Source organism: Tauraco erythrolophus, chromosome 1 (assembly GCF_009769465.1).
Source record: "Tauraco erythrolophus isolate bTauEry1 chromosome 1, bTauEry1.pri, whole genome shotgun sequence".
NCBI lineage: Eukaryota > Metazoa > Chordata > Aves > Musophagiformes > Musophagidae > Tauraco > Tauraco erythrolophus.
This window is the reverse complement of record NC_141465.1, coordinates 135360629-135386090: the sequence shown is the minus strand read 5'-3', so window position 1 is coordinate 135386090 and position 25462 is coordinate 135360629. Positions and strand designations below refer to the sequence as shown.

At 46.3% G+C, this 25462-nt stretch overlaps 1 protein-coding gene across 2 annotated transcripts in view; it reads left to right on the top strand.

The window, feature by feature from the left end:
• Positions 1–268: 268 nt before the first annotated feature.
• The window catches only part of GDPD5 (glycerophosphodiester phosphodiesterase domain containing 5), a 121774-nt gene continuing 96580 nt past the window's right edge, over positions 269–25462 (top strand). For both annotated transcript variants that reach the window (XM_086615086.1, XM_086615095.1), the window contains exon 1: positions 269–385. In XM_086615086.1, the coding sequence (XP_086471212.1) occupies positions 269–385 (117 nt within the window). The remainder of the gene's footprint in view (positions 386–25462) is intronic.

Genomic DNA, 25462 nt, shown 5'->3' with positions numbered 1-25462 from the left:
AAACTAATTAAACTTCTCTGTCTTGTTCAGTAACAAGCTGGAGATGTTGGCAGGGCTGGGGATAGATCTGATTATCATTCCTACTCTTAATAGCCAGAGGACATGGTTAATTATTAAATTGCTTGTTAAGATATTGAAATAGTGCTTGGAATTTTTAATTTCCTTCCCCCCCCCGACCCTTTCCTTTCTTCTTTTCTCCTCTTGCTGAAGGGTGCTCCCAAGACCTGATGGATTTCTGATACCTCCCTCCTGAGGGGCTGGAAGGAGCATGGTTAAACACCAACCACTGCAGTACTACGAGCCGCAGCTATGTTTGTCCTGTCTGACGGGGATCTACGGCTGCCGCTGGAAACGGTACCAGCGGTCACATGATGACACCACCAAGGTGAGTAGGTGACCACGTCGCTTCTTCCCGTTGACTCATAGATTCATAGATTTCTAGGTTGGAAAAGACCTTAGAGATCGAGTCCAACCGTCCCTAATCCCCATTAAACCATACCCCTAAGTAGATCATCCACCCTATTCTTAAACACATCCAGGGATGGGGACTCAACCACCTCCCTGGGCAGCCTATAAACATTGGTTTGCAGCCTGACGTTGGTTTGCAGATGGGTGTGGGTCATGGTTGAAAGCGCTGGATATTTGGGTTTGTTGTTGGCTTGGATAGACCATGCAAACCACTGGCCCCAGGGCTTGGAGGTCTGCGAGAAGTCCTCACCACGTGGTTGACGTAGCAGATGGGTACGGTTAGCTAGTTGTGGTTCCCAGAGGGATTGAGTGGTCTGGGTTTGGCCAAATCCGTCCGTATTTTCCTTTTTGGTACTGGAGGAGACTTCTGTTTTGCTCCTTGCTCTGTATTTTGTTGGTGTGCTGGTGCTTCTTTGGCTGAATATGTAGGACCTGTATTTCTGTGTGGTCCCGAGCTTCTGTGCATGTGAAAATAAGCTCATAAGTAGGGAAATGCAGCAGGAGGTGAGAACTAGCTGGGGAAAAACAGGGGAGCTGTTAGAGGTGACTTCTCCCTCCCCATGATATTTTTTTAGTGTCCTTAATTCTTAAAGAAATAAAAACAACAAAAAAAACTTAAATTTCACTTCTCCTGGCAACAATCCCAGGAGATCCTTTTGCTGCTTTTTTTTTTGCTTGGTTTTGCTCCGGCGACAGTTAGCCGCTCTGTTTTGTTTTTAAGTCTATAAGCAGGGATATTCCTGGCTGTGGAGTGCTTTTCTTCTGGAAAAGAGGCTGTTAAGGAGAAAACACATCTCGGCGGGCAGATCTCGTGCCAAAAACGCTCCTGGTTCTGAATTGCATCGATTGTTGGTGCTGCAGCTTGGCCGGAGCTCCCATGTGAATTGAAAAGTCGTGGCTTGTGTTTGCGCAGCGTAAAACAAATTTCCTTTTGCAAAGTAAAAATGTTTGTGCTGTTTTTCCTCCTCGTTCAGTCTGGCTGGCTTAATCTGAGTGACCACTTCTGAGCCAGCAGAAGTTTCCTTTGAACCAACACCCGGGCAGATCCGTAGAAGAGGGTGTACTTGGGATTTTTAAGACTTTGTCAGGAAAACAGTGGGATGTAATCATAGAATCATAGAATGGTTAGGGCTGGAAGGGACCTTCAAAGGTCATCTAGTCCAACCCCCCTGCAAGGAACAGGGATATCTCCAACTAGATCAGGTTGCTCAGGGCCTCGTCCAACCTGGCCTTGAACGTCTCCAGGGATGGAGCATCCACCACCTCTCTGGGCAACCTGTTCCAGTGTTCTACAACTCTTATGGTAAAAAATTTTTTCCTAATATCCAACCTGAATATATATAATAATGTCTTGGCATGTGTGTTTGTATCAACTTAAATACTCAAAATGCCTTATTCCTTATGCCTTATGAACCAAAGCATTATGCTTCTTAAGAAAAAATCCGTAGAAAAACTACCATTGACTTAATTTTTTCAGCAAAAACTCGCTCTGCTTGCACTGATTTGTTTAACCAAAAAAATATCAGTGGCAGCCTTCCAATTCTGCTTGGAATTGCAATTGTTTTTCTAGTGCTAGAAAGGAATTTGTTTTGAAGTACCTGTGCAGGGCTTAAAAATATGTGCGGTCTCTCAGATGGTCTTATAAGGTCTACATGAGGCCTCAACTTCCAGTTTGTTGAATGCTGAAATGAAGAAAACTTAGCTCTTGTGGGAGCAAGAGAAGGAAGTCTAAAACTGGCTACAGGCTATGCAAAACTGAGGTATGAAGAATCTGTTTCCATCTTCTTGTCGATAAAGCACCTTGCAGGTGTTAGTGCTGGAATGAGAGATTGTAGCATTGCATTTGGAGGAAAAAGTGCAAATGAAGACCAATTGTCTTCTGTTGGACAGGTCTCTCTGCATGTGCTTGAATACTGCAGAGAATCATAGAATGGTTTGGGTTGGAAGGGACCTCAAAGATCATCTAGTTCCAACCCCCCTGCCACAGACAGGGACACCTTCCCCTAGGTCAGATTGTTCAAAGCCCCATCCAAGCTGGCCTTGAACACTTCCAGGGATGGGGCAGCCACAACTTCTCTGGTAAACCTGTGCCAGTGCCTCACCACCTTCACAGTCAAGAATTTCTTCCTCAGATCCCATCAAAATCTCCCCTCTTTCAGTTTAAAGCCATTGCCCCTTGTCCTATCACTCCATGCCCTTGTCCATGTTTGTTTTCTGAATTGTGCTGTAGCTCAACAACCAGAGTTTTAACAATTCTTCTCCTTTTCCCCCAAATGTATGCAGATCGGGCTTTTTACTGCACATTAAAAATTTACATGAAAATGATAATTTTAATTGTAAGCTTGCATTCTAAGATTTTTTTGGAGACTGCTTGCTAGAATTGTGTGTCTGTCTTTCCTCTGACCTTCTGAAAATGGAGGAGAGGGGCTGAAGGCACTTGACTTGCACACTTGGTCTTCTTTTTAAACTTTGAACAGCTGCAAAATTCCTTTTTCTATTGTGTGCCTTCAGCTTTAATGGCAAGATCCCCTTTCATGTTTTTTTAAACATTCAATGTTTTTTAATGAAAGGCATGAAAGTCTTGCTGAGGTTCAAATTGTTATAATCTCTGTAGCTGGTGTGAGGAAGCAATTTTTGATGTAACTACAGCTCGTACATCAGATATTCAACCAGGGAAGTTCTTATGAAGAAACTGTGGGTAAATAAGCTTTGGCTCGTAGTTGCCATGGGTGCTTTTAAAGGTCTGAAGTTCAGATGGCAGCTTCCAAGGTAGCTCCCAGATACCACGATCCTGTTGATGGGTTGCCAGCAATTAAACTCAGAGAAAGCAGCGTGGCTAATTGCAGTGTATAAACACAATGCCCTGTGCCCAGCTTGTGTAATTCACCCGAAATGAACTGCTGCTGGGTGTTACAACACCAGAATAGCTCTTGCTCCTGGGGTAGAGGCCAAGGCTGGCTGAAGCATCTTTTCAAATCCATCCAGAGATGTCGCAGGATCAGTATCCACATGGGAGATGTTGATGGGTTGCATTATATAAACATGAAGTTAAATCTATCAGCTGGTTTTGTTCATGTTGTTGGGGTTTTTTTATTGCTTCCAAAACCATGTTGTCTGTACACAGAAAATATCCCACCTGGGAAATCATCCTAAGAGTGGGGAAAGAGATATTCTGCAGAAGAAAATTGCAACGGTAATTTTTTTTTAATCTATCCAACAAACAGAAGAAGCCACTCTTATTGGCTCACTGTTGGTTTGGTGGTGGTTGAGTTTTTTCCAGTTACTGTGTACTGAAAAATCTTAGTATCTTTATTTTATTTATCTTATTTAATTCCCTGTCAAATAGGATAAAATGCTATCACCATTTGCAAAGGGCTTTGGCTTCTCTGCTTATCAGGCACAGCTGATACCGTGCTTCCCAACCACAAACCCTTCTGAGATACAAATTGAGGCAGACAAAACATAACTGAGAGCTCTTCTTGTCTCCCCCATTTCCCTTGGAAGCTTCCCATATCTACAAAACTATCTTTTCCTCCAGAAAATTGCCAAGAACAGGCAAGGATGGGTGCCTGGTTTGGTCACATGTGGTGGGAAAGGTCATCACGTAGGAATGAACCCAAAATTGGCAGCTTTGGATCCCAGATGACTCAAATGGCAAGATCCCTGTGATTTTTCTGCTCTTCAATGTCATCTGCAACATTTGAACTGGGGTCCCTTCATCACCTTTCTGTGAATAGTGCACTTCATGGTACTTGTAAAATCTCTTTTCTTCCTCATATTTATCTTGTAGACACCCTTGAGAGGTTGTGAGTGAAAGGAGCAGTATTAGTGATGAAGTCTTCTACATACAGAAATCCCACTGCTTTCTGAATGCTCTGATCTCACAGGTGTTAACCTGAGCATCTAATAAAACAAACCCTTGTTAAGAACCTGGAAAGATGGTGAAACTGGAGCTAACGAGATGCACATCCAAGCTGAGGAGTGGATTTCTTTGAAAGCTTTGAGGATGATCAGGATCGATGGTCAATGAAACATGAGTTTTCAGGGTTGGATTTTGGATAAAACATTGCTTCAAAACACAGTTTGTTCAGAATCCAGCTTAATCCAGCAGCAGATGCTCCGTGGTTTGTGGAGTTTGGGAGCTGCCACGTTATGCGCTGATGGATCACAGTTTGAGGGTCTTTGTTGCTTGATCAATAAAAGAGCAGCACTAGCTAGATGTTACAGGCTCCTTGGAAGCACCTCAGGCCAGGAGTGTTGCTTCATTCACCATCTCTCTTGACAAACAGACGTTTATACCTTTGCTGGGGAAAATAGCGAGAAGTGTTATGAACACCTTCCTGGGGCTGCTCTGGTTTAGTGCAATAAAAACTTGAACAGGGCTTGGCAGAGTGCCTCAGCCTTCCTGACCTGAGGCCTCTGCAGCAGATGGGCGCATGTGAAGTGAGAGGGAACTGAGAACTTCCCAAGCCAACCAGTTCTTGCTCAGCGCTCTCCAGGTAGCTCCCTTCCCTCCCCAGTATAATGTTCCAGCGTTAATAAATGGGATTGCTGCTATTCAGGCAAAATACCAAAGCCTGTAATCAACACAACCCGCTCTACTTAGTGTGTGAAGTGGCATAAATCCCTCCGCCAGCTTGAGTAGCTGGGTAAACTGAGGCACGGAAGTCAAGCTGCTGTAAGATGCCCAGAGAAGTTGTGGCTGCCCCATCCCTGGAAATGTTCCAGGCCAGGTTGGATGGGACTTTGAGCAACCTGGTGTAGTGGAGGGTGTCCCTGCCCATGGCAGGGGGGTTGGAACTGAATGATCTTTGAGGTCCCTTCCAACCCAACCCATTCTATGATTCTAAGATGACTTGGTGGTGGCCACCATTGATGAATTTTGAATCCCAGGCATCATCCTAACATGGACACTTCTCCCCTGTACCTGTGAATGCAGTTAGGGGCTTCCAGATGGCACTGGCTGCCCATTGGTTTGGAGGTGAGGATGAGTATCTCCTGTGACACTGTGGCCCATGCCACCAGGAATCACAGCTAACTTGGTGGGTTGTGATGATGTTCTCTGCAGCTTTAACCTGTCTGCCTGCAAGTTCAGGCTCTGGGTAATATAGTAAGTGGCCCCTGAGCAGGGCTGACCTTTTTGTAGGTGATTAATGAGCTCATATGGCAACGACTTACAGAATTTCTAGTACTTTGTCTTCACTACTTTATTCAGAAACTTTGAAGCGATCCATGCATGAGCTCCCTGTGATAAATGGCCAGGCCAGCCCCCCTCAGATACACAAAAGTGCCTTGTGACTTTTCCAATGTTACATGCCTCCGGGAGTTGATTGAGTTTGCAGCATTTCCTTGTTAGAGCTGCCAGATGTGCTCCCTCCAACTGTTTTTTTTTCTTTATGCATCGTACTAATTGTCTGGGTGAAAAATTACATCACTGGAGCCCATCAACCTTCCTTCCTCCCCTTTGCTCTTGGACCTTTTCAGATACAGCAGATGCTGCTTCTCCTGTCCTCCTTGAAGCCACTGTGAGCATCGTCTTGCCTTGGAGTGTAACTGGGGAAGGTGAACTCAATAACTGTCAGTAGGTTGTTTGCATAAAGAAACCCACTTAAGTTGCACCAGAAAGTCCATGAGTGGCTGGTGAAGCTCCAAAACCACAGACTGGCAAACCAAAAGATGATGGCAGAGATGGACCTTTATCACCTCCATCTTTCATCCTGGGTTGCAGTGAAAACCAACCTTGAATTAACAGCTTAATCAGGGCTGCATAATTAGTGTCTGTAGTCTGAGTAGGCAAGTAGACCTGAGGACTGATGGCCAAGTGCTGTCTGTGCAGGAAAAAGGTTTTGGGCTGTAGAGGAGGGGATGGGAGAAGAAAGACAGCTCCTTAAAGTTAGGGAAGGATATACGGATAAAAGGGACCTTTCAACCCTTTAAAGATCCCTAGATAAGCCAGTACAAAACTGGACTTGTGTTGTTTCTGATATTTAAGAAATCTCCATGTTCTTTTGTCCCTACTCCAGCAGCAGCAGCCTGAGGAGATGGCTCTTCTATTTTATTTTTTTAATATTTTTTTTTCTCCTTTATCTTTGGCTTCCAGACAGAAGTCTAGGCTGCCTGTACTTCCCAGGAAACCCATTACACATTATCAGGGGGTTTAGCCAAGCCTTTCCTAGAAAGTTTTCGGAAAGCGATGACTTCAAACTTGCCGTGCTCAGCTTGGGGGAGAAGAAAGGCTGAGAGCAGACACGTTTGATGCCTTGAAGCTTTTGGAGATAAATGCTGCTGAAGGAGAGGGCTTCGAAGGCTCAGATAGTTGGCTGTGAGGGCACTGATTTCTGATCTATTATTGGAGTCAGCTTCTTGAGAGAGACGAGGCCAGAGTTTGAGAGTTTCCAGGGGTGACTGATGGAAGAGATGAGAGGCTCACCGCCTTGTGCCCTGTGCTGGGAAAGCTGATCTGAGACTTGGAAGTTGTGGCTGTTGCCAACACAGCAACCAAAAATGACCTCAGGTGCTCTGCTTTAGATTGAGAGATGTTCACCTTGTTCATTTTCCTTGAGGTTTCTCTCTCTGAATTCCTCCTTGGAATTTATATAGTTTATGACTATGCCAGTGTTTCCATGACAATCATCCAGATTTTGGTACTTGGAGAGGAAAAGGCTTGGTGGATCTATTGCCTCCTGATGCAACATGTCCTATTTGGGATACTGCAGTGCAAGGCTCACCAAACACGTTTGCTTTGTAGCTTTTTAAAAAAAAAACCTGGATAATACAAAGGTGCTCTCTTAGTCCATTGAGCATCTACAGATGTGTTGAAGGCAGAAGATACTTCAGCTGATGCATCCCTCTGCCTCTTCCTACCACCCAGCAAGTGGTTGCACAGAGCAGTTAAAGAAACCAAGCAAGGAGCACAGCTAGCCCCAGTTTCTGCTCCCAATACTACTGCTGTGGTATAGAGGGTGGCAACACCAGTACAGCTGGTATGTTATAAATGCTGCGTGTTATGGCATGTGTCAGCTGCTGCTGAGCTGTCAAAGCATGCTCTTGTTATGGTCATATGGTCACAGCAAAGAGATGGGCGCTCTGGGGTGTGTGTAAGAGCAGGGGAGAAATACAGAAATGCCCAGAGCTGGATGTATCTCCCTGTCCTTTGTGCAAGCAGCTTCACTTAAACATCACTGGTGTTCATTTAGCAGGGAAATTGGAGAGCTGCTGAAATGGAGATTAAAACCTAAATTGACTTTTATGATTTAAATGAGTGCTTTATGAAGATGCCCTGGTTGACATGTGGTATGAGAGGTGAAAGTGGTGGGTTTGCTGTAGCCCATGGGGCAGCTGAATATGCTCTCTAGAAAGCAGCAGCATTGTTGGAGGAGCTGCATCACCACTCGTCTTCCATAGAATCACAGAATGGTTTGGGTTGGAAGGGACCTCAAAGATCATCTAGTTCCAACGCCCCTGCCATGGGCAGGGACACCTTCCACTACACCAGGTTGCCCAAAGCCTCATCCAACCTGGCCTTGAACACTTCCAGGGATGGGGCAGCCACAACTTCTCTGGGCAACCTGTTCCAGTGCCTCACCACCCTCATCTCCCTTTTGGAGGTCCTGTTCTTGTATCATGCAGCTGCTAATCCTCTGTTTAAATAAATCCAAGGTGTCTGAACTGTGATACAGGAGGAGAGATGGGGGGAATATCTAATACTTGTTATGCCTCTCAAGTATCTATTGCTGCTCATGTTGCTGCAAGCCAGTATAAATGAGGTACCAAAGTCTTCCTAATGAATTGGGCATTTGCTGTTAAAATTTATTCCCTTAAAGTGAAACATGAATGATTCAAGATGGTCCATCTGGTTAAAAACATCACGTGGCCTTGAACTGAGGCTTCTAATGGCTTTTTTTGGGTCCTTTTGTGAAAAGACAAATGAGGAGCTGTGATCCATCGACATAATGGATTTCTGTGCTGTGTCTGATATATGTGTATTAATTCACTTTATAGTGAAATACTCTTGTAATTCCTGCTTGGCAAGAGCTGTTAAGTGACCTGAACAGATGATCTAAGCCCCACTGGCGTGATATATCCGTGTGACTGTAGGCTTTGGAGCTGGGACTTTACTGGGTCTTCAGTGCTAATCCCCAGGCGGCCAAAGGTCACTGGTCACAGAAATTGCTTGCTTTGCTGAAAACCACAATTAGAAGATGGGTGAATTTGCTTTTTTCCATGCGGTTTCAATTTGTTAATGACCGTAAGCCTGAGGACACGAGGGTGTTTTTGATGGAAAGAGGCTTTTTCAAGCCTGTTTGATGTGAAGTTGGGCACTAAGGTGTTGGACGCTGCACACTGGATGTGACCAGTGATTCTGAGCTGAATCTCCACTAATGGATGCGTCCAATTTTGTTGGAGTGATGGGCTAAATGCAGAAAAATCCGATTGTTGGGTTAAATATTTTTCCTTATTTTTTTAGTTTTCCCCGATACTTGGGATCATAAGCAAAACTACTCTGTTTTCAGGGCTTTACACATGACTTCGACATCCTTTAGATTCCCTCTTGAGCCCTTTGTTTTACAGAGAGGCTGTGAGATGACACAGGGTGGATGAGTTTGAGATGACCTCGCCTTGCCCAGGCTCAGTCTCCTGCTGCAGGCTTTGCCCAACTCCCTCAGGCTTGTTGTCATTGTGGTTGTGCTTCCTTGCAGGAGTTGTGCTGTCCGTGTTTGCAGCCTTGCTCCCTCATGAAATTGGTTTTCTCTTGGCTCTGGGAGCCAGGGAAAAGTGCAGACCTCTTGTTGTGTCTGGGATTACAGGTAGTTCTCCTGGGAGCATGGGTGCTATTCAAGTGTTGTCTTGCTCAGTGACGTTTGAATGCTTGAAATGCACTCAAAGCTCAAAAAGTGGTGGAAATTTCCTTCCCCAGTGGGGAAGATGAAAAGGCAGGATCTCTCCCAATTTCTCCCAAGGCCATTTGTCAAAGAAGATCTTGTCTGAAGTGTGACTTCAGCCAGCCTTCAAGGCTGAACTGAATTTAAACAGGACATCGTGCTGTCATATTATAATGTGGTTTTTCTCTCCTCTATCTCGTTGTTTCTTCATTGCGTATTCCCCAAAGCAGGTCTGTGGTCAGCTGAGCCAGGCAGGAATTGCATTTGCTGTGTGTGGTGCCATCAGAACAGACTTTGCAAGGAGTGTTACTGGGTCTATCTGGGAAGGGCATGTTTTGGTCTTCATGAAAGTACAAGACCTCTTTTAGGCTGGACAGGAGTCTCATGGTAGACTGGCAAGGAGCAGTGTGATAGTTTGATGTGTGGGGGTGTTCTGGTGGCAGGGGAGGGGATTTGCTCCCTGTGCCACCAGATCTGAGTCCCATCCCCCCCCGGGGGAGGTTGAGCCAAACTGGCGCCTCTGCGAATGGCCCTATTTAAGTTGGGACAAAGGGGCGGGAAAGGGCTCTTTGCTCAGGAGCGAGGAGAGAGCAGGAGGGCGCTGCCCTCGCTCCCGGCTCCCGGCTGGGCGGCTGCCCGGGCCGGCGCCATGTGCTCAAGATGGCGCCGGGGGAGCCGCATTGCGGGGGGGGGGCGCTGGGGAAGCGCCCGCTCCCGGGGTGCCCGCCGGGCCGAGCTCCTCTAGAGGAGATTAAGATCTAAGAGAAAACAACCACAGCGACCAGGTCGGTCAGGATGGAGCAGGAGGAGGTGTGCTGGAGCTGAGGTTTCCCTTGCAATCGGTGTGAGATGGCAGGCGGCCCCCCTGCAGCCAGGGTGCACTCGGCAGAGCAGCGACCCACTCGTGGCCCGTGGAGAAACCCACGTCGGGAAGGAGATGCCTGAGCCCAGGAGAGGTCGTGGAGCAGGGGATGCGTGACCAGGTACTGTTAATAATGGGGCATGGAATGCACGACGAGGTCGTGGAGGCATCTGGAGTCCGTGGGACGCCCCACGCCGACGCGAGTGGCAGCAGCTCCCTAAGAGGCCGAGACTGGTAAAGCCCGAACTGGTACAATCCATGGGGAAGGATGGCAATCCTGCGGGCAGGACTCACGTTGGAAAAGTTTGGGGACTTTTTTCTTCATGAGTAGGGGATCCACCGAAGCAAGGGAAGAATGGTGTAAAGGCTCCTCCTCCTTTAAGAAAGGAGCGGCAGTAACATCATGGATGAACTGACCTGCACTCCCCATTCCCTGTCCCCCTGCGCCGCCGGGGGGGAGGTAGAGCCAGGAACGGAAGAAAATAGGGGGGTGGGAGGTTGTTGTTTTAAGATCTGGCCTTGTTTTCTTTTTTCTCCTCTCAAGTAACCGGTTTCGTTCCCTTTTGTCTTTTGTTTAGTAACTGTTAATAAATTGTTTTGTTTTATGAAGAAAGCCTGAGTCATGTTTTGCCCGGGACCATGGTTGGTGGGTGCTCCCTCTCGGTTCTTGTCTCGACCCTCAGTCCAAAAACCACCACAAGCAGAGAGGTGTGCCAGCCTCAGAAACTGAGCTTAACCCGCCAGGACCTCGCTTATTGGTGAGACCCACATCCTAGAACGGATGAACCCACCACAGGGCAAGGCTGATGCTGAAGCCATCACCTGCTTAGACAGGTGAGCCTGCAGAATACCATTGCTGATGACTTGTAGATCCTACCATGGAAGTACAAGCCCAGAAAGTTGGTGTATTCATGACCAAAAGGCCAGGATGCTGGGCAGCATTATAAATTACAGTCTATTCAATAAATACTTTCAGCCTTAATGGGTTTGGGTTGGGGTTTCTCTTCCAAAGCCATTCTTCAATATCAATAGTTGGCTGTTGACTGCAGATACTGTGGCTTCTGTAAATTCCTGCTTGAGCCATGTGAAAGATGTTTCCTACTTCTGTAATGAGTGTTTGAAGGATGGGAAATCCCAAGTCCTTGAAAGCCCAGGAAAGCCACCGTGTCTGATAACTTGCTGCCTGCCGCAACCTAACACTCTCAGGGTGAGGGTGTTTGACTAATGCTAAATCCGTGGCTTAGTCCTGATGTAGGCAAAATGCCTCTGGGAGGAAGTCTGCAAAACCCATTGACTGTTGTGCCTGAGTTAGGATTATGGGCTCAGACTGGGTGATTAACGTGCCCTATGATTGATCATGCTTTATAGGTGTTAAAAGTTTTTACTGCAGAGCATCTGCAAAATGTGTTTCGGGCTATAAACAGCCAGCACTGAACTGGAGGAACGGAGACGGGTGGGAGACATGGAAAAAGGGGGGAAAAAGGAGATTTTTTTCTTTTTGGAGGGGGCAGTGGTCCCTTGGAGCCAACCCTGTGCTTTGCTAACAAGAACTGGAAACTCTATCAGTTGGGTTTAGCAAGGCTTTTCCCTGAGCACTTGGGTATGGCGATGCCCTTCCAGTCTAAAGGCAGTGGTGTGCAACCACCCTTGCAAAATCCTTACCAGTTAGAAGGAGATTGGGTGAGAGATGAGATTTGGATGCTCAATCAACATGTGATTTAATACCGCATCGGGATGCCCTGTCCGTGCGAGTGTTCAAGGCCAGGTTGGATGAGGCTTTGGGCAACCTGGTGTAGTGGAAGGTGTCCCTGCCCATGGCAGGGGGTTGGAACTGGATGATCTTTGAGGTCCCTTCCAACCCAAACCATTCTGTGATTCTATGATATGAGAGGAGAGCCTTTCCGGGCTGCCACTGTGAGTCCCCTGTACTGGTTTTGCCTGGAATAGAGTTAATTTTCTGCATAGTAGCTGGTATGGTGCTGTTAGTGCTAGCATTAGACTTCTAAAATTGAATAGGATAACTTCTTTTTCTAAAGAGGCAATGGGAACCTCTACTCCTGCCAGTGCAAACTTCATTGTTGGTAGCTGTGCTAAGACAGATTAATTCGATGTGTTGCTGTTTCCTTAGATATTTAGTCCTTTCCCATGTCTAGAACCATAAGTGTGTGAAGGTTGAAGAAAGCGAATGATAGAAATGAAATTATATTATAAACATGGAAGCTTTAATTCTTGGTCTATTTTGGTGTCTGAAGCGCTCTCCAATCTCAATAAGACTGGTTGTCTTTATGGCCCTTCCAACCCAACCATTCTATGATTCTATGGTGAAAAACTGGGGTACTTTTCCAGAGGAGACTTTATTTTTCTCACCCAGAGGGAAGCGAGCGTGACCTTGCTGCCCATCAGTTGGACTTGAGTGATTTACTTTACTTTTGAGTTTGAGTTCGCCATCTCCCAATCCACTGTGTCCACTTTCCCAGCGCCATTCCTCATTTTCCAGGTGTCCTGGAAGAGACTCAAGGACAGTTGTGCTGTGATAAAGCATAAAATGTTGGAGAAGAACTTTGCAGCATGTCCTTGCTGGGTGGCTGGATGCTCTGGGAGGGTGTATTGGCCAACAGAGAAGGCTTTTTTTTTTCCCCACAAAGAAGAGCAGTCTTCCTGCCTCTCATAAAAGTAGACTTTGTGGAAGTTGATCAAGGATGATTGTGGGTCTAAAATGACCACAAAATTTATCTGGATGAGAAGGAAACTTGGCACCAGTGTGAGTTAATTAATGAAATGGAGGAAATAAAAGGAGCAGGATTAGCTTGTGATGATGTTCCCTTGCCAAGCTTGTGCAGAGGGACAGAGGTGGAAGTCATGCCAGCAATGACCTGAGAGCAGTTTGGGTGTCCTGCCTTCCCCAGCATGTGTCCTATCACTTGGGACACAACCTCCTTCTCCTTGTCACTACTGCTTGGCCCCATCCCAGCTCACAGTCAGTTGTTCCCACCAAAACTGTGAACAGCTGGAAATAATCGTGCATGATGTTGATGGAAACTCAGAGGTTGTGTTCCCACAGGGCCCAGTTTGGTTACTTCTGATGAGCTGGGGGCTTTGCAAACAGCCTTCTGTTGGTGTCCTCTCTTTTATTTTCTGCAGCGGATTAGATATTTCTAAGACCAATTTAAACTTGGCACTACTTCAGCTTTAATTTTAAATGGCTGTGAATAGCAGCCTTCAGGGAAGGGATAAAAGAAAGTAGAGAGACCTCTGTGCTGAAGAGATTGAACTTCCCACGAAGCCACGACTGGAGCACAGATGCTGTAAGACAGTGGTGTCCTGCAGCTGTAGCCCTTCTCAGAGATGTATATCAGTGTCCAGGAGAGATGTGCGAGTGGGTTTAAGTGCTCTGTGAGGGTGCTTTGGCCAGCAGGAGGAAAGATGCAGTGATGGTGAGCCCAGTTCTTGCCAGATGTAATGGGTGGGAGGTGCTGCTGTGCAGATGGTGGGACACAAGCTGATATATAGGTTGCTGCTGTGGGGTGACTTAGGATGGGAAGGCTTCAAAATAGTGATGGGCTGCTGAATGTTGGGGAAGAGAATGTGCTTTGGTTGGGTGAAAAGGGGGAACTGGAGGGAGAAGATGGGGCTTGAGCTGGGGCAGATGCTCATATGTCCTGCATCATCTGGGAGAAACCTGTCTAGGTGTTTGCTGTGCTAAAGAGCTTTTTGGAAGCTCTGTGCAACTCAGTACAGAGGTACATGTTGTGGGGAATTGAAATATTTGCTGTAGGCTTCAGCCAAGCACAGAGCTGAACCTGCCCAGTGTTTGCTTATTGCTACTAATTCCTCTGCCCAAATACGCACATCGTCCTTCAACCTCATCCCTTTGGGTATTGGATTAATGCAGATTTGAGAATAAAAGACTTGGGAAGAATAAATTTCCAGTGAAGCACAGTTAAATAGGCAGTTGCTTTTAACAGCTGCTGCCATCCTATGTGTTTATGAAAGGGGAGAAATGTTGATATAATGGGAAACAGAAGGCCTACACCGATACCCTCTTCTCTTCCATCCCTTTAATAAAAGTCCTGCCTCTCTGCTGCTGGTAACGGATTTGGAGGTCAGGAGGAGGGCAAGACAGACTGGGGAGTGGGATGCTCTTGTACACTTTTTTTTTTCCCCCACTACTGATGTAATTTTCAACGCTTGAGTATCATCTGCTTTTCTTTTCCTTGGGTGATGCATCCTACTGCTTTGGTGAAAGCTGCAGAGTGAAAGCGCTGTGTGAAAGAGCAAGAGTTTGTGTCACACTGTGGTTCCCCTGGCCTCACTGCACGCCACCATACCGCCTCATGCTCCTTTGAAGAATGCTCTTTGCATGTAGGAAGGTCCCTTGGCTAAAATTGGCAGGGAAAACCCAAGTCCTTCTGCGGGATGGTGAAGTTGGGATGAATGGGGCCACGCAGTAACCGTTGCTCAGATGTCTTGGCAGAGGTGGCAGGTTTTAGAGCTACTAAGTTGCTACAGATGCTGAAAACGAGCATCTGGGAAGAGGGCAATGTATTGTACCCACATGGGAAAGCCTGTAGCTAAGAATTCTCTTCTGTATGGCTTGCCACCTGGCCCATGAGCATAAACCAGCTGGCCAGTGAGCATAAACCCAGCTAGCATGGGGTAAAATGCTATAGCCAAACAGTCATTGGCTTTTTCTCCTCTTGTCCAGAACAAGGACTGGTCTATCTCTCTGGTCTCTGGCTTAGACCAGAAGTTGCATCCTTGATTTAAGAAATCTCCTCATGAAAGATCTTGTGGTTTCCTGGAAAACTTCCATAACTGCCACTTTTTGGAAAGGTTAAACTGAAAAATCCTGATGTGCTGCTTTCTTTTAAGGTGATGTTTATGTTTTGTTAAACTGAATTTCCTGGCGGTTGAGTGTGCAGGCTCTCCTCACAGGTATTTGTGTGATGTAGCTCTAAATGAGGAACATCTTGCCAAATCTAAAAAAGATGAGTCTGCATCATGCTACAGACGTGGACTTATTAACCATCAACTTGTAGGTTCTGGTGGTATGTTCTGAGTGCTTTTCAGTGGTTTTGATGCTATCAGAGATATCCTGGGCTGCATCCAAAGCAACGTGGCCAGCAGACCGAGGGAGGAGATTCTTCCCCTCTACTCTGCTCTAGTGAGACCCCACCTGCAGTGCTGCGTTCAGCTCCCCAACAGAAGAAGGACATGGAGCTGTTGGAGCGAGTCCAAAGGAGGGCCATGAAGATGATGCGAGGGCTGGAGCACCTCTGCTCTGGAGACAGGCTGGGAGAGTTGGGGCTGTTCAGCCTGGAGAAGGCTCTGGGGAGACCTTCCAGCACCTTCCAGTATGTAAAGGGGCTACAGGAAAGCTGGAGAGGGGCTTTGGACAAGGGTGTGTAGTGACAGGACACGGGACAATGGCTTTAAACTGAAAGAGGGGAGATTTAGATGAGATTTAAGGAAGAAATTTTTTACATTGAGGGTGGTGAAGCACTCAAAGATGTTGCCAAGAGAAGCTGTTGCTGCCCCATCCCTGGCAGTGTTCCAGGCCAGGTTGGATGGGGCTTTGAGCAACCTGGTGTAGTGGAAGGTGTCCCTGCCCATGGCAGGGGGGTTGGAACTAGATGATCCTTAAGGTCCTTTCCAACCCAAACCATTCTGTGGTTCTATGATTCTGTTTCACAAAATGACATAATTTCACACTGTTTGGCCTGCTGTTTTGGAGAGTGGGCTGCGCTATTTCGAAGTGTCCCATATTGTCTGTGGCCTTAGGAAATAGGACAGGGATGGTTTAAAGTCAGCAGCAACCATTGTTGTTTGTATCAATGGGCGTAATTTTGCTTGACCAGGCTCTAGCAATTCTTTACAGAAGTGGATTACTTGGATCTATTTCCTCCTGTTTTACTGCGGGCAGTGTTTAGGATTTTCAGTCTCCGGAAACCATCAGGTGCCTTTCTGGAGAGCATGCCTAGAAACCACGTGTAGCACAATATTCAAGGGGGTGACGTTCAGTGGCCTTTCCTGTACAGAAGTCAAGCTAGATGATTTAATGGTCCCTTTGGTTTTTAAAACGTATCTGTTTTATTTTGTGATGTTAAAAGCTTCTAAATTGAGGGCAGAGGTTAGCTTGCCAAATACGTCACAGCTGTACATCCTATTTTGGAAGGAGAGGCTGCTAGAAGCCCTGGAACAGAAAGGCTTGGAAGCTGAAATGCTTTTGCATTATAATATCTTTCTGCCTTTTAATACAGATGTTCATGCCCCCTATTCTGGGAGTCTGGCCAAGTTTCTGTATAGAGGAACTACACACAGTTCCTGGTCCTGTCCTTCACCCCACCGCCATCCCAGAACGGGTACAGCCTGAGATGAATTTCCTCACTGGAGTTTCCAATCCGTTTATTAATGAATCAAACGACGCGCTTTTTCAGACGCGTGGTTGGCTTTTTGCCATAAACGAGTAGGTAAAGCATATTTCCCTGCGGGGCAATTTCTCTTCGTAGTTTGCAAGCTAGTCCTATTAAATTAAAAAAGCCACCCCGAACTGAAACTCTGCAGCTTTTTTTTTTTTTTGCAGCGTGTGGGTTATCGCAGCGATGCTTATTCAGGGGATTGAATCTGGCGGTTGTGGCTTGTACCTTCCTCCCCCTTTTCCAGGAAAAGGCTGTAGCAGTTCAGCAGGCTTTGGGGTGGGTTTTTTTTGTGTATGTGCTTATTGCAAGCATTTTTGGGAAGCAAAGCTCTGCGTCAGAAGACTCTGTTCCTTACGTAGCTTACTGTAGAAGCAAAGAGTTTTGGCATCTAGAAAGGTGTTATGATTGATGCACTTTTTTGGTCGTCACTCTGTTGTGTAGGACCAGAACAGACACCTCCTCTGCCAGACTCTGTATCCTGGCCCAGGCTTTCAGGAAGCTGCAGTTCAGGTCCAATGAGTCATGGAGATGACTTCAAAATATCCTTATTCTGGGAGTTCAGTGATGCCTACCATGGGATTTTTATAAACCTCCATCATCTGAATTGCATTCCTGACCCCTCTCCCACCCCGCCGTGCACACAAGGCCAGAGGAGCCACGTGTGAGATGAACATCGCTGCAGCGGGAGCTGGGTGTCTCCCATAAAGTCTGGCTTTTCAGCAGCTGAAGCTCAAAAGCATCACCAAAGGTTGTGAGACACCTAATAAACAGGAGGAGTTGGCAGTGAAATCTCTCCTGTGCTCTTGGCATACGTGGACAAGCAGCTAGACCAGACAGTGTGTGTTTAATTCTCCTGAACTTGTGCTCGTAATGCCTGCTCTGAACTCCCTTCAGGTCTCAGCATTGATGGGGTCATAGCCAGCCCCGCCAGACTTGGAATCGTAGAATGATTTGGGTTGGAAGGGACCTTGAAGATCATCTGGTTCCAACCCCTTTCTTGCAATGCTTTCCATTGTGCTGGTTGTGTGGTGGAGCCAAGGAAAAAGCCCTCCAGAAAGCGCATGCAGGTGGCCATCAGCCTGACCTGTAGTGAAGGCCAGATCCTCCTTTTTCATTAAAGACTTGGTTGAAGCTCAAAAACTCATAACAAAGACTAGGGAGCACAGATGGGCTACAATGATGTTTTGGGAGTTGTTCTTTCAATCTGCTCTTGATGGATGTTGAGCAAACACCCAGAGTGGCTGCCAGACCAGCTCTGCCTCCTGACCCAAAGGCCTGTCCACCTGGGGTTGTGTGTGTGCATGTGTGAAATCTTGATACTAGATGTTACTAACGTCAGAGTTTGGCTGTAGTTGCAGCAACCTTATTCCTGTTGGGCTGTGCTAGCAAACGGTGCTGCCATGATGCTGTTGACTGCCTGTTCCCTGAGGAGATACCTGCAATTTCATTCTCATCCCAGTAAATGCTTTAGTGGGGTGAGGAGGGGAAACATTGCTGTGCAAACAGGACTAAACTGACTAATGAGGTTAAACCCTTGGCCTGTAGTAAGGTCTTTGCATAATCCTGCAAAGAAGATTTGAGCTGGCTACACCATGGTAGTAGCCTCGGCTTGCCAATGTCGCGGAGAAGCCTGAGAGCTCACGGATGTCTGAGTTGCACCTTGTTTGGGTGTCCTGTGGTGCATGCAGGTTTCCGATGCTTCCAGAAGTGGTGTTGGGGTGTGGGTAAAATGAGGCTGTGTGCAGTGACCATGTGCACATGGGTGGTTTGGTTTCTGGTAGGTAGCCCGACAGCATTTTGTGGTTAGTGGAGAAGAATATGAAGATAGGGGAGAAGAATATGAAGATAGGTGGAGATGTGGCTTTCCTTGCATCTGTCACAAGACATGTCAGTGATCTGCTAGCTTGTTGTTTTAGAGATGACCTGGCTGCCTGTGGGATCTGGGTGGGGATCCAGACTGCCTCATTGCTGAGGTGCTAAACTCAGATGCCAGAAATGCTGGTGGGTTGTTTTTTTATGAATTAGGAACCTCTGCGCTAACGTGTTGGCTTATTAAGAACATTGTTTAGCAAAGCTTAAAAATATAATGACTGTTCTTCAGTGTTGGCTGTGAAGCTGATCCACGATTTTTGACTGTCTTTACTGTCTCACGAGCCCCTCTTGGAAAGGGGCCTTGTGTTTAGGGGTGTTTGGCTGCAGATTCAACCTTTTTCTCCAGGTTGTTTCCAGGACAACTACTGCTGAGCTCCAAAGTGTGATTTCAAGGGTATAAGTGGCAGCTGGAGATGTGCAAAGAGAAGGTGTGCTTGTCTGTGGCTGGAGGGTTTTTTGGTGACCAGTATTTGTAGCTCATTTCCTTCAGTTCTTTCCCTTTGTCCCACCTCCACAGTGAGCTGTTAAAGGAGAAGAGCTGATGAACTGATCTGGACCCATCATTTGTCATGTTCTCCCTGACGTGTGGTTTTGAGCCTTTATTTGCATCTGATGTACTCTTCCAGTACCTCAAGGGGGCCTACAGGAAAGATGGGGAGAGGCTGTTCAGGAGGGCCAGTTATGATAGGACAAGGGGTAACGGTTTTAAAATAGAGGGAGGTAGGTTCAGGTTGGATATTAGGAAAAAATTTTTTACTATGAGAGTGGTAGAACACTGGAACAGGTTGCCCAGAGAGGTGGTGAATGCTCCATCCCTGGAGACGTTCAAGGCCAGGTTGGACAAGGCCCTGAGCAACCTGATCTAGTTGGAGATATCCCTGTTCCTTGCAGGGGGGTTGGACTAGATGACCTTTGAAGGTCCCTTCCAGCCCTAACCATTCTATGATTCTATGATTCTATGAATGTCGGCCAGAACTTGAGAATCAATTGACTCCAGTACAGTCAAAAGAGGCCCTTTTTCAGGGACAATTATGGGGGGAAAAATGAAACAACTAAGGCCTTGTTTGAAGTCTCCTAAACTTAGAGCATTCTGACTCTTAAAAATTAACTTCCTTGTGTGCGTTCCTGAAGCCTTGCTGGCCAATCAGAAAGTCGAAGCTTAATTTTGAGTGACAAAAAGCAGGACCAATTACCATCAACTAAAGCTTGGATGATTGTTCAAATCACTTTACATGGGCCAAAGATGGCCCCTGCTCTAAGGTGAGCAGCTCTTACCCCCCTACTCATCAGTTGGGTGTCTGAGGCTGCTGGGCAGGGCCTATGCTGTGATAGACTCTTGACAAGGTCTTGACTAGCAGAAGCCTGGTGCTTTTAATCTCACCTTGTGCAGAAGTCTCCCTTCTGGGCTGAAATTCCCAAAGTGATTAAAAACTCAACCATCTCAATGGGATCGAGTTGGTTGGATGCTTAGGAAAGCAGAGAAGAGAGACCCAGCTTCTCTTATCTCTTCCAGGAGAAACCAACCCTTCTCTTGATTGTGATGCTTGGGGTGATGTTTGTGTATTGTTGGGGTTTTTTTTGGCATTGGTGTTGTGCAAGACTCGGGTGACGTCAGCCCTGTTGCCAGGCTGAGGACCGCGGTTAACGGCAGAGGAAGAGCGTGTGTTGGCTTTTCTGCTCTCCCAGACTGCTGGTTTCACCGCAAAGCTGCTCTTTCATTCTTGCTAGCTGCTGTCTCTTCATGTTTTACGTGTGTTTTTTGGTGCAGCTTTTCTGGAAAAACAAACCACCTCCTGGTTCCTTTAATTCAGAGCACGCTGCTATGCCTTACTTCGGGGTTTGCTTAACGAGCCTGGCTTGTAACCACCTAAACCACCCCAGACCTCGAGCAAACCACACCGCTGCCAGTCACGCCTCATCGTCTTGATGTTTTCCTTCTCCAGTAAGGTCAGGAGCTTGACGTTGAATTGGGTGGGGTGGTGTAGCTTTTAGCTGAGTGATATCTGGAAAGGAGATCTCATTTCATTGCTTTTCTTCTTGAGGTCGATGCGAATTAGCTCCCGCCCGTCTTGGCAGGAGTTATTCGCCGTGCGAGCTGTTCTGCTGCAATTGTCTGCAGCCACCGGGGGGGGGGTTCCTGCTGCTTCAGCAAGAAGTGAGTGATAGATGGCACCACGCAAGGTGAAACCTGCCTCGATGCTGCCGTGTTGTGCTCCAGCACGTTTTATCTCTGCCACGCACGTGTGGCACTGCTGTGGATATCTTTGAGGTCCCTTCCAACCCTAACCATTCTATGATTCTATACAAGGCCTTGAATAAGCTCTTGTGTGAAGAGCAAACTCCAGCACTTAAAGTATTCCCATGATGACTGTTTTTTTTTTTTTTTATTTTTTCCCCCCTAACATTTAGCCCTTGAGAGGTAAAACAATAAATAAAACAAATCCCGCAAGCAAAGCTTCTGCCTTCTCTCCAGATGGATGCTGTCTTCGGATACTCAGCTGCTGCTGAAGCTTGTGACTTCATTTGGTTTCCCTCTGGCAGTGCACTGAACCCATTTAAATCTCTTACAGGGAAGATAAGTAAATCCCTTCCATATGTCAAGTATTAGGAAAAAATACATGATTTCTTTTGACTTGCACAAAGCGTCCCGTTGTCTGGCAGATACGGAAACAAGTGCACCCTTGTTTCTGGGAAGCCAAACTCTAACCTCATGCTGGTAAATCTGACATGTCACTGTCCACTGTTTCAGATAGTCACTCTTCACATTAGCTGGGCATGCAGAGGCTGGGGAGGACCCTGATCTTATCGATTTTCCCCTCAAAAGAGAGAGACTTCAGTTCTCCCTGCTCTCAATCTTTCTTATTATAGTCCTTCAGGTCATTGGGTCGCCCCCAAAGATAGGGGAGAAAGCATTTTGCAAGTTAGCCCGTTCAATGGCTTTTGTTAACAGATGTGTCTTTGCCCTCTGGATCTCATCTCATGGGATAAATAAGTCTGTGTATTGATGGGGCAATGTCCTGTGGAGCAAAGTGCGAGCACGTAGGACTTGCCAACTGGGTCAGACAAAAGGTTGTCTTGCCTGGCATCCTGTCTCTGCAAGAGCCCAGCAATGGGGGGTTTGAGAAGAGCAAGAGATCATCCCACCTGTGCTCTCAGCTCTTTTCTACTCTCTCCCAACTTGTAGCAGGCAATGGTTGAACGCAAAGCTCCGAAGCTGCCTGTGCTCATCTGGAATGACCTTGTGCCAACAGCTCACTCCAGAAATGCTGTAAAATAGAAAACTGCTTGTGATCTGAAAAATGATCCTTGAGTCATTTTGAGGAATTCCTGGAAAATTGGGAGCTGGCGTGCATCTGAATTGGGGTCTTTGTTTGGAGGATGTGTTTCTGCTCATAGAGCTTGTGAGGGGCTGGGCTGTTGATTTCTCTGTCCAGAGAAATATTTCCTTAATGGCAAGCAGTAGAAGCAGAGGTCAGGCAGATGCAGGAGAGCCCAGGCCTTCTGTAACAGGGCAGCAAGTGCTCACTGCCTCTTCTCCTGGTTAAAAAGGCTGTAACAGATTTCAGGGTAACTGGAAGGAGATGCAAGTGAATCATCTGTCAATACTGATGGCTCCCTTTAGGAACACCAAGAGTTACGGATGCCAGCCAGTGATGAATACGTGGGCTGAAATGTGAACCTTGGACGTCTTACTCTTCTTGGTGCAGTGGATGGTCGATTTGGCCAAGAGGAAGGTGATAGTGAGACAGACAGGGCCTTGGGTGGGAAGGGGGGGAGGTAAATGGGGGTGGGAAAGTACACACAGAGCTTTTGGTGATGCTGGCTGAGCAGTCGTGCTGGGATCTTCTTTCTGGCAGAGGGAGGGCCACGTGCTGGGGACTCAGATGGCTGTCCAGCTTTAAATCCCCAGAAATGGTGGAAACAGGTCAGTATATGTGGTGGTAGGAGGTCCCTGCTTTGGGGGGATGTGACAGTGGAGAGGTGGTGTGGAACAAGATGGTGGATCTTTTGATCTGACCCAGAATGGGCTGAGGAAACATGCTCTTCTTCCATAAATATTATCACTTGCCTTTTTCCCCCCTCCTACATTTCAAAGAGGAGGATTATAAAGGGGCTGCAACTTGCCTGGCACTTTTAAGGGGATCATGAGCAGTCCAAGGGACAACCTTCAACAAAAATTCTGATTAAAATACACCTGGAGATCCATTGACCTAAAAAAAAAAAAAAACCAAACCAACCAAAAAACCCACCAAAAAAACCTCTCAACCCAAAACGAACAAACCAACCAACCCAGAATACAGCAAGAGAGGGACTGAAATTTGGGTGCGGGTGGTAGGAAATTCACTCGCCTAATGTGTCCTTAGCAAGAAAGTCTTCCACTTGACAGCCACTTGAATCCCAAAAGGAAGAAGGATTTCATAGATTTCTAGGTTGGAAAAGACCTTAGAGATCGAGTCCAACCATCCCTAATCCCCATTAAACCATATCGCTAAGTAGATCATCCACCCTATTCTTAAACACATCCAGGGATGGGGACTCAACCACCTCCCTGGGCAGCCTATTCCAGTGGCTGACAACCCTTTCAGAGAAGAAATACTTCCTAACATCCAACCAAGGAGCTACAGGCTGTCCACATACAGCTGACCATCAGCCCTTACCATGACTTCTGCAACTGAGGGGCGGGCAGTTGGCGAAGGGAATGTGAATTGTGTGGTTGTATGTCTGAGAGCAATGAGTACTGGTGTGAAGTTTCACTCTTTTGTTGGTGCATCCCGTCCCATCTTGCCCTTTTTTCCTCCTTTTATAGCAGTTTTTAGCTATATGGATGGACTGAATTTCCAATCCTTTTTCTTGTGCTTATGAGATGGAGTTTTTTATATGTACTTGCTGTCCTGCTTCTCTGAGGCTTGTAAAACCTCAAGATGAAGCCTGGGGAAGAGGAAGGGGTGGATGAAGGGCAAGGAAGTAAAACAGCAGTGAGGAAGGACGTGACTCTGATCCAAGAGCTGGCTGTACTTTTTGATTTAAATTATCTGATCGCCATCAACTTGCCTGGAAAGTGAGCGGAAAAACCTTTCCAATTTAATAGATATTGCTTGACAGTATCTTACAACGGGAAAAAAATTTCATTTTCTAGTGAGATTGCTTCGGGTGGACCCACGGACTTCTTAAAGTAATAAAACAGCATTAGAGTAATTTTTGAGCACATTCCCTCTGAACATTGGAAAGTTGGAGGTGATCCCATGGACCTCCTTCCATATGTTCTATTTTCACATACTTCTTAATCTAGGATATTGTTCTGCTGCTCCGAGTCTTTCCGTGTACTGGAGGACTCAGGCAGAGCTTACCTGCCTGGGAGCAGAAACAAATTCTGCATCATCACCTCCTGGCTGTATTTTTGCTGGATTTCTGCTGTTGCTGTTTAAAGCCTTTTTTCCCCTTCTTTTTTTCCTTTCCCAAGGTGGTTTTTAGCTCTGCTCAGAGGTGCCATGCTAAAATACCATCTTCATAATGCTTCTAGGGAGCATGTCTCTTACTAAGTCTGAACTTGTGAATAAAATGCTTTTTCTTCCAACTTCTTGTTCGTGTGTGGCTCAGTCCGATCTTTGCTTCGTTACTTCTCAAGAGGACAAACTGAGCACCCACAACGCAGGTGACCTCATCTAAATCGGTGCAGTTTGGTCACATCTGACCTAGACCCAAGTTGTGAGCTGCTCATGAATGATCTGACTTCATGTTCTGAGAGACGGCGTAGGTGAGGAGGATGAGGTTGTGGGTGCTGTAATGTGCAAATTATGTGAAAAATATCCAAAATATTTGTTTCACGATGAACTTACCCAGCTGGTTGAGATTTTTTTTGGATCTGAACCAGTTCTCCTTTTGACCTGTGCTCTCTATAGTGGTAAACCCACATCTGTCTCTACCCAAAGGACATAATGCTCTGATGTCCTGGGACTACATATAGAGATTTTTCCCAGGTTGTACAAGTGCAGGGGAAAGCTGCTGTGGCATTATTCCTGATTCCTGAGGGATTGCCATGACGGGTCTGATGCGATGCAGTTGTCTTGAGGGAAAGTGTCAGGATGTTTTTGCTACAGTGGGAGAGACTGATGCCAGGGCATGATCAACACAGGCACCAAGAGGTTCTGAGTATTTATAGGTTTGTTTTCAATGGAAATACTGGTTAATAGCAGTGACAGCTTGGATCACGCTGGAGAATTTGGTAGCTGAATAGTTCCCAAGAGGCTGATAGTGTAAACACATTTAAAAGGAGAGAGATGAGCAGTGTTTGCCAGTCTGGGTTGTCTTTGTAATGCTTGGCATGAAAAACATCACAGGGCATCATTTATCCACCATCAAACGTGTGATGTGAGGAGCTTGGCTCCTCTGAGAGCAACTAGCCCATTTCTCCCTTGGAGTAAAAATTAAAAAAAAAAAAGTAACAGACTTGGTTATTGCTTTTTTTTTAAAAAAAAAATCTCTGCTGTTTCTGGAATACAAGACAGAGACAACTCCAAGTCTCAGCAATATCCCTTTAAAAATTCCAGCCAACCTAGAAAATAGTCATTATTTTTTCCTTCCTCATCTTCCCTGGCTGCCTGGAACAGGGTTTTGAGCAACTCCCTGCTCTATAATTCAGTGGATATTCTCACTGGGTTTAATTTCATCAGCTCTAGGATCAGTTCCTCGCCGAAAGCCTGTCACTGTTTCCATAATAAACTGCAATATTTATGGGCAGCAGATAAATCTGTGAAAGGTTTTCTTTGCGTATGTATAAGCTGTCAAGCAGAGATCTGGGAGGAATTTTATATATTCAGTTGTTGAAGTTAGAGCCGGAGGAAAAAGTTATCCGTTTCATATGTGGTTGTTTTTTATTATTATTTCAATAAAAGTAAAAAATTGCTTTCCCTGCTTCCTTTGAGTTAGACTGCTTATGACTGTGGAATATGGAAATTCAT